Source organism: Ascaphus truei, chromosome 4 (assembly GCF_040206685.1).
Source record: "Ascaphus truei isolate aAscTru1 chromosome 4, aAscTru1.hap1, whole genome shotgun sequence".
In the NCBI taxonomy this organism is placed as follows: Eukaryota; Metazoa; Chordata; class Amphibia; order Anura; family Ascaphidae; genus Ascaphus; species Ascaphus truei.
The window spans coordinates 399,359,481-399,369,172 of NC_134486.1; the positions used below are offsets into that span (position 1 = coordinate 399,359,481).

Here is a 9,692-nt window from a genome sequence, read left to right on the forward strand (position 1 = left end):
ACCGTACTTTAGGTCTAGTTGCATGTCAATGAGCTGGCTGGGCCATTTAAAGCTTTCTGTTGCATGCAGGAGAATAGATGGATATTATAGAATTCTTCATATATCTGTCCATGATGGTTCTGATTAATACATACTTCCTTAGCGACACACATTGCTTAAAATTGAAAGCCGCTCCACACACAGATTAGAGTGTGACAAAAGAGATTGGTTCAACCTGTTTATAATGAACTATTTACGCATTTTGATGTGATCAGTTATTGCTATTTAATACCCGCTCAAAAGCTTTGCACACCTTTTAATTATTCCAGTAATCTCTGCTATGAAAACCCAATCACAGGCAATTGGAAAACCTTTCTTTTTCCGATGAGAAGAAGCTAATCCTTGTTGTCCACAGAGATATCATGTATATACCTGTCTTCCAGTCACTATTTCCTAATCATTTGTTCTGTCCCTTACATGCAACCTTATCCCCTCACCTTTCTCCTCCTCCCCCCTCGAGCTGCATGATGCTTACATGTATTGTACTTGGAAAGGTCTGTCCGGAAGATCTTACACTCAATGCACCGCCCTGCACAAAGCCAAACGTGGTATAAAAAGACCAGCACTGGAGCTAATAGTTGCTAAGACAAGAAAGCAGTCAAAGAAATACACAGACTGGAAACAGTGAAGAAGCAACAGGTAAGCTAGAAATAAAATCTTTTGTTTGACATTACATTTATTTCTCTATTTCTTTCGTATGCAGTAATACTGTACCTTTATATTTTCTATTTATCTTAAATTTGAATGCTTACCATTTTCATATAAACTAAGTATACAGCTATCAAGATGTTATATATGTTAATTGTATAACTGCTATTAAACTATTATTACTAGTAATTATTAATAAATATTTGAACTTACAATAGTAATATACTAATTATTTAAAGCAACATTTGTATTTGGAAACAATATACTTACTCATACCCTTAATAGATTCATTTATCAAACACGTGCTGACATTTGTATTTTTGCTGTATAATTATAATACCAATGAACACGTTTTTATTGCATTGATTGGAAATGTAAAAGGCTATTTATTCTATTTGAAATAATATGAACATGATCTTTTCTATTCAGTAAATAGTTCAAGAAAATCATTCATGCAAACGGTACAAAAAGACAGAAAAATACAAAATATATTTGATACAAATTGAGTAATTATACCAATAATCAATTGTGTCTTTATGAGCTTCCCAAATAGCCCTAAGCCATCAGACATTAACAGATCACTGTAACTATTCATTATTAAAGCAACATTTAAGAGACTGTTAGAGGATGTATGATTTCCTAAGACTGTAGCACAGGGGTTCTCAACTCCAGTCCTCAAGAACCCCCCAACAGGTCAGGTTTTCGGGATATCCCTGCATCAGCACAGGGGGCTCAATCAGTCCCAGCTTCAGCATAGGTGGCTCAATCAGTCCCTGCTTCCATGCAGATGGCTCAATCAGTCCCTGCTTCAGCACAGGTTGCTCAATCAGTCCCTGCTTCAGTACAGGTGGCTCAATCAGAAGCCCGGTCTTTGACTGAGCACCCATCCCGTAGCTGATACCACCTGATAAAGGAAGGGTAAACGACATGTATTTTCCAACTCCAAGCCTGGATTAGTTGGACATTGTGATATACTGTAGTGCAAACACATTATACATTGATTTATTGTATTTGAGGGTTCAAAGTTATTTTATAGCGGAATGTTCTTTCTTCGCATAGAGTTTAGTAATATAAGAAAGTCCGTATTCTTTCATAAGTGTTTATTTCTTTTTATTGTGAAAAAAATAACACATACTTATAGATGTTATTGAAGGTGAGCTTTTGAGACTACTAGCATCCCTAAAGAAAGGACATATTCTAAAGCTTTATTTGGCTTCTAAACGCTAAGATCGATGTATAATCTTTGTGATTTCAATTAAATGAATAATATTGTGTAAAAAGTATTTTATTATTATTTTTATTAGGCCATTTTAGCTGGTGCATCTTTATACTGCAAAAGTCATATGATAAAAAGAAGCAGGATCTGAAAAGTTCAAGAAGAAACACTGTTAATTCAGGAAAAGACACACTTGTTTGTCTTCTCCTGGAGAGTGATAGTGGCTAGGCAGAGATCACAGGGAATGTGAGTCCCAGACGGGCATGCACTCACAGAACCAATGGGTTGTATATTCAAAAGCAGCACCTTAGCCATTATACTCCACCTCCACTGCGTCTCCTCCTGACAATAAAAAGGCATCACTGAGGTCACGCTACTCAAGTTGTACAGTATGATAAAAAAAAAGGCCGATATAAATGATGCCCTTATTTACACTAATAGCAGTGTAGGATGAAACTGGAAGGAGGGCAGATGAGGGCCGTTCACTTGCAATGTAAACAAAATATGTGTTACTCTGCATTGTGTATCTAAGAAGGTGTCGGAAAAAAGAATATATATCATTATTTATTGTTTCGTGATTTTGTTTTAGATTATGGGGAAAATGTGATCATTGAGTATTTATGCCATTTGGAAATTAGTAAAAATTAATGATGATAATAATAATAATAATAATATATTTATATTATATATATATAAATTCTATATACTGAGTGTATACTGGTAGAGACAGGCGTACCAAGGTATGATTGCCTACCTATTAAAATATAACCAACAGATAAGGGTGTTAAAAAAACAACCAACTGGAACGTATTTGATTGAGGGATTTATGGTGGTAGAGTAGAGCAAGGTCATGTAATGCTATCTTACTCTCTATGCCTATGTATATAAAATATATATATTTACATTTATATTTACTATTTAAGCCAACAGACAAGGGTGTAACGCAAGTGGAACTGATTGAGTCGTACAGTTAGGTAATATATATTCTGAGAGAGTAGAATTTGAGACAGGTCAGATGGTGATATATCTCAGAACACATTAGATCTATGTAGTTACTTCACAAATAACAGGTACCCTGATGAAGACCATTTAAGACTAAATGACTAGAAACAGTCTTTTGATAACGTGCAATACTTTTTTCAATGTTTCAATACTTAGTGTGCCCAGATTCCTCATATATCTCTCTAATTACAACTCTATTCAGGCACTGGCTATTCCTAATCCAAAATGAAACAAGGATGTAATAAAGTATTTACAATATCATTGCTGATTTCCAGTGCATATGCAAAGAGTTTATTTTGGCTAGTAACTGCAACCCTGACCACTAAGGATTAGGACCTTTCTTTATATTCCCTTATTAAAATGTATTGCAAGCACAGATGTCTGTAATTCATTGTACTAAACAGAGCAGAAGACAAAGCAGTGCAAGTCTACAGTTCGTAAACTGTTGATGCAAAGGCAAATACTGAGAAAAAAAATCGCCAACATGCGATAACTGGGACTATCACTGCAGTTACTTTGCAGAGTGAGCAGGAATGTTATAGTTGTCATAGAAACAATACAAAGCGCACGTTTTCATCTGGAACTCTGTGAAGGAATCACAACCTCACCGATGCTGGGTTCTCATTTATTATCCTGTACGACCCGCATCCAACCATAATTAAAAGTTAGGAAGAAAACATTAATCAATGGAACGACTCTATTAGCTTGCTGCCAGGGACCATTTATCTACTGTATGTAACCACGCATGCTGCAAACTAAAAGAGTTCTGGTAGCCTAAATAATAGCTTCTTCTGTCTGGAAAGTTAAAAAAAAGTTAACCAGTATTTTTCTTAGTTCAATTGTAAATTCACTGTTACTACAGCTTGTCTACAGGTGTGGCTGGCTACTACATGCACCGGAGGTGATTTACTGAGCCCCGATAACTAGTATTGGAGCTCGATCGTCATTAACTACCATTGAACTGAATGGTAGTTCACGGTATTCAAGCTGGTACCCAATTATTGTAGCTTGGTCAATTTCCAATAGTCTCTTTTATCTCCAGTATGGGTTAGCACTTAGAAGCAGGACTATTTTTGCGACCAAATTCACAGAAACGGAGTTTCAGCGCCTATTTTAAATTATCAGCCAGAAACTCCATGGTGTACAGCTGAGGCCAGATTTATCTCCATTCTGCCCGGCACTTGGAGCGGGTGAACCACCGCCCAAGGGTAGCCTGATCACCGCCATGGGAATTTTCCATAAGGAGGACCACAGCATGGGGTCCCTGCTTCTGAAATGTCCCGCTTCACGGACCACGTGACCGGGACATTTAAACTTGCAGGAGATACCAGCATCCCATCTGAAATTCGGGAAAGAGGGCTGAAATAAATGCAGTTCAGCTACGGAGACCCCCTGCTTCAATCCTATGCAATTACAATGTAAATAAAAACACAGCGATCGCCTGTAAGTGCCGTACAGGGAGACAAAGAGAAGGGATGCTTCTCTCTGCGCAGCGCTTACAGACTGGCGGCGGCCCGGTGGGGATTAACACAGCAGGAGTCCCATTCAGAAGCAGGGACCCCCGCTGTGTTAATCCTGATGGGAAATTAGTCCTGAGTTTTTGGGCGTGGGGATTCTGGGAAATGATATCAAAATTAGCACACTGTGTTACCTTTTGCTTCTAATCCATTTTAACAAGGACCCCTATAATCATTTGCCAGCCTCATTGCACAGCTTTCCAGCACAGCCTGGGTTAAAGAAGTGCATAGCCACTAAACCTACTCAGCTGTTACCCCGTTTGGAGACTCCTCAGTAGGAGGCTGGTTATGCTGGCTTTGCAATGGAGCTGGGATAGGTTTCAACCACACATTAAATAAGTTATGGTAGGGAAACCCCCACCATACAGTACACAGAAAATAAAAAAACCACTTGGGAGCGTATTCACATGTCTCAGACAGGTGTGCAACCCTGCTCTTCCCCATTATCTCTTAACATACAGTGCTTCCACTGCGGCCAGGGATTTGTGCTATTTCATAGAAACGTGACTATCCATCAGTATGGTAAATTGCACTGAATAAGCAGCTTGACTTGCTTTTGCCACTATACTGTATCTGACAACAGTAAAAGCAAATACACACTTGCACTATTGCATTTTAAAACATTGCCTCCTAGGTAGGAAGCAGGGGGGCTCCAGAGCTAAACCGCGTTAATTTTAGCTGCATTTTTCAATTGCCTTATTTCATATGAGATAACAGATCAAAAAACGGATCAAACAAAACATTACGTAGGGATCCCAAAAAAATTCTTACAAAACATTGAAGCAATTTTATTACTAACAAAATCTATAAATATATGTTTCTTCCAACATAGCGATATGTACGAACTTCAGAACGTGCGTCTTTGAAATCCTTTGTCCTCATTCAACAGAAACATACTTACAAAGGAGTCACAAATATTGATGTATTTTTTACTAGTGTACTGTAGAATGTCCCTGTGCAGCTTGCTGTTCACTGCATGTGCATATTCATATGGTCATTATATTTACATGGACAAGAGTGTCAGACCACAGAAGATATAGGCCCATATTTAACAAATTGTGGTATTGCATAACACACCTTCTGGCCCTTTCGCTTCAATGTGTCTTCCAGTGCCAGATGGTGTCTTATGGCAGTGGTTGTCAACTCCAGTTCTCAAGCCCCCCAACAGGTCAGGTTTTTATGATATCCCTCAAAACCAGCTCAACCAGTCCCTGCTTCAGCACAGGTGGCTGAATCAGTCCCTGCTTCAGCACAGATGGCTGAATCAGTCCATGTTTCAGCACAGGTGGCTCAATCAGAAGCTCAGTCTTTGACCACCTGCCACCTGCGCAGAAGCTAAGATAACCTGACTTGTTGGGGGAGATTGAGGACTGGAGTTGAGCACCCCTGCCTTATGGAATATCACCATTTTGTCAATAAGTGCCTTTCTGTTTTTGCTTTTCTTTCCCACTTTCAGCACGTTGCCCTACAATGATATTCCTCTGCTAATATCTTTGTTTTCGTGTCTTAGTTTTAAAGTCACATGAATACCAAAGGGTCTACAACCTTGTATTTTATTAACTAATGTCCCTCCATTTTCTTCTCTCAGCAGCTCGGCCCGAAAATGTTGAGGCCGGTTTGGAGCTTTACTCTTGCAATACTAGGAGCCTTGGTATTTCACATTGGAGAAGTCCACAGCCAATGCTGGGAGAGCAGCAAATGCACAGACCTCAGCACAGAGGATGGTATTCTGGTGAGAAAAACTTTCATATAGTGCAGCATGCACATATAACCCATACATCAACTATACCTGGCGTGCTCTGCTGCCACAGTAACATAGCTGGGAATTCTGGAATCTGGAAGTGTGTTACTTCTGTTGTGACATTGTGCTACAATTCAGGGCAGAATAACTCCGTTAAAGAACAAAGTACAGCTGAACCCCATTATAACACGGTGCTCGGCGTCCACATAATGAGACCGCGTTATAACCGGGATCATGAAAAAACTGGCCGCCGTTATCAGGACTTACCCGGACCAGGGTGCAGGGGATCCAACACCATGGGTCAGCCATCGCGGGGGTGGTGGGGTGTGTGTGTCCATTTGTGTGTCTGTGTGTGTATGAATGTGTGTGTGTCAATCAGGCTCTCCCAGCAGTGCAAGAGAAGCCTGTGGTGAGTTGGGGGAGGGGAAGGATCTAACGCAGTCTGGAGAAGTCGGGATGTTTTAGCTGCCTCTGTCAGTCGCCCGGAGCTATCTCCCCTCTCTTTTCCCCCCTGGTGGAGGTACATGGAGGGGGGGAGAGAGGGAGTGTGTGTGTGTGTCAAACAGGCTCTTCTAGCAGTGCAGGAGAAGCCTGTGGTTAGTCGGGGGAGGGGGAGGATCTCATGCAGTCTGGAGAAGCCAGGATGTTTTAGCTGTCTCTGTTGGAGTCGCCCAGAGACAGCTCTCCTCTCTTCTCTCCCCGCTGGTGTGTTTGGTATTAAAGTTTACCAAAATATATATATTTTTTTTTTAAATGGAACCCACACTCACACCCCGTTATTAGCGGATCCGCGTTGTAGCAGATTGCGCTATAACGGGGTTGAGCTGTATACGTGATTTTCAAAATGTTATGCTATGCAAACGGAAAGAAGAGTTTATTCTGTGAAAAACTTAAAATGTAGTATTAGAATAAGGAAATAATTGTCATAATTCAGCGACTGAGCCAATCAACTGAATCCCTCTCACTGTCCACATTACTTTGAGCCATACATACCATAGCAGTATTTCTAGGGCAGACATGAATTGCAGCCTATGAGAAACTCTGTTTAATGTCTGGCTTAGGTCCAACAATGCAAACGTAACTTGCCCAGCTAGTTTCTTACCTACCATTCACAGTTTCTTAAAATGTATGTCAGGTCATATGACCGCCATTTCTGGGGGCTCCTCTTCCGGCAGCTCTTTGAGCCGGTAAGTTGTATTTCTAGCCCACTGTCAACGCCATAAATACCCTTCTGTCAGTTTCTCTCCATTCTCTAGAGGTGTTCAATAAATCGAGTACTCTCCTACACTCTCACTATCACACAAGGAAAGACAGATCTTTTTGAACTGCATAGTCTCTTGTCTAAAGAGAAATTGAACATTTGAGGGAGTGTATTGAGATCCCTGCATCTGTCCATAGAGCTACATGAGCTAAACCTCATGTGCATTTTACAGGACATATTTGATTGATTTTAAGACTCCAATTAAATGTATTTTAAAGTCAAGATCTTTAAAAGAACAAACTATATATCATTTACTTCTCTGTTAAAATTCAAGAGAAAAGGGATGGCTTTCATGTAAATTGAGGTGCAACGTGAAGTTCTTTGGACTGTGGATAACTCTTGGGTATATATTTTTTTGGTGCCATGTGTATTTTGTGTAATATTAACATGTCTTATTTAGTTACCTTCACAACAAAAACAAATTGAACTACTACAATTTTTTCCATACAATCTGCATAGCATTTTCACATATGCTCAAAAACACCAAAACATCACCATAAATGAATGAAAATTCTAGCATACTAGACATGGGATCCTCTATTAATAACAGAGTAACCCCGATGGGAGTAATTTGCCTGTCGCATGTGATGGAACATGCATTACTGTACATACTTAACACATAATGCTTTTAATCAATGTTGTAAACTCAAAGAAAGAGTATTGGACTTTACTAATACCCCAAATAACTAGTGTTAATTTACAATATCTAAATCTCTGTTTCCTAACAGGAATGTATCAAAGCCTGTAAAATGGACCTCTCTGCTGAGTCACCAGTGTTTCCAGGAAATGGGCACATGCAACCACTGTCAGAAAACATCAGGAAGTATGTCATGAGCCACTTCCGCTGGAATAAATTTGGCAGAAGAAACAACACCGGTAGTGAGAGCAGCACGGGCTACAAACGAGAAGATATTTCCAACTACCCCGTGTTTAATTTGTTTCCCACCAGTGACAACCAAAATACTCAAGACAGCAATATAGAAGAGGAAGCCCTGGACAGACAAGAAAACAAGAGATCCTACTCTATGGAGCACTTTCGATGGGGAAAGCCAGTTGGTAAGAAGAGGCGACCCATTAAGGTCTATCCCACTGGCATGGAGGAAGAAACAACTGAAAGCTACCCGATGGAGTTAAGAAGAGAATTATCACTAGAACTTGACTATCCTGAAATTGACTCTGATGAAGATTTGGAAGACAATGAGGTACTGAGCTTGCCAAAGAAAAAAAATGGAAACTATCGGATGCATCACTTTCGATGGGGTAGCCCACCCAAGGATAAGCGTTATGGCGGATTTATGACACCCGAGCGGAGTCAGACACCTCTAATGACTCTCTTCAAAAATGCCATCATTAAAAATGCCCACAAAAAGAGTCAGTAGAAGTCTGAAAGTATAGTTTCCATCCCAAAGCTACCTTCAGGTGCATCAGCATGTTTCATATAGATACAGTTTCATTCACTTTATGATCAACTCTTATTAATCTACTTTGTAGTTAGCTGTTTATCACAATTTTAATTTATGGTCTCTGTTTTACTTTGTTTTAAATGTACTGTATGAAGTATAGAAAAAATCAATAAGGTCATAAAGAAAATTAATATGGCAACATTGTACTGTACATACGGGAATAAAGAAAGCTTCTATGAGTGACTATCTAGTTTTTGTTTGCTAAAATATTTTCATATCTAATAAAATGTATAATACTGTAAATGAATGGAAAAATAAACGTTTCCAATCTTACTGGCTATCTGACTCTACATTCCTTCTTTAGCTTAGATATCCTTGTCTGATTAATTTATTCAAGTCAAATTCCTACTATGCATATTGTCCTGTGTTGTGATACAGATGTAGCAGGCATTGATGCTCCCGCTGGCACTTCGTAGCAGGACACATACAACGCACCAGTAGGAACAGCCAACATTGTGTCTGCATTAACCATGTGCTGAAAAAGTGGCAGAGCCAATGCACTATTGCACCGCTGGTGAGCATCAAAGGTGCAATAACATCTGCTACGACTGAACTAGAGAGTTCTTCATTCATGTAACAGAGTGTTATGATACAGAAGAGACCTGTATGATCTCTGTACCTCCGTACACACACTCTTAAGAACATATATTTGTGTAACTTCATTTGTAAAACAAATGATAGTGTCACAGGAGACCAGGCATTTACACCTTTATACCGGGATCATATCACTGAGCAAAACCAAATGATAAAACAAATTGTCATTTATTCCATTGAAACAGACGCACACACAGTGGATTACAAAATA

At 39.5% G+C, this 9,692-nt stretch overlaps 1 protein-coding gene across 2 annotated transcripts; it reads left to right on the forward strand.

The window, feature by feature from the left end:
• Positions 1 to 524: 524 nt before the first annotated feature.
• On the forward strand, positions 525 to 9,063 carry POMC (proopiomelanocortin). 2 transcript variants are annotated; one of them, XM_075594879.1, is made up of 3 exons: positions 525 to 678; positions 6,014 to 6,154; positions 8,153 to 9,063. In XM_075594879.1, the coding sequence occupies exons 2-3, from the start codon at positions 6,026 to 6,028 to the stop codon at positions 8,801 to 8,803; spliced, it is 780 nt and encodes a 259-aa protein (XP_075450994.1). In that variant the 5' UTR covers positions 525 to 678; positions 6,014 to 6,025; the 3' UTR covers positions 8,804 to 9,063. The 2 variants fall into 2 exon arrangements, with proteins under 2 accessions (XP_075450994.1, XP_075450992.1); XM_075594877.1 differs by having other exon boundaries at positions 526 to 678; positions 6,011 to 6,154.
• Positions 9,064 to 9,692: the final 629 nt, after the last annotated feature.

Bases quoted from the DNA above. Each gene is read 5' to 3' on its own strand.
- POMC (XM_075594879.1), top strand. From the start codon at position 6,026: ATGTTGAGGCCGGTTTGGAGCTTTACTCTTGCAATACTAGGAGCCTTG. The intron at 6,155-8,152 runs GTGAGAAAAACT...GTTTCCTAACAG, and splicing joins GCACAGAGGATGGTATTCTG to GAATGTATCAAAGCCTGTAA.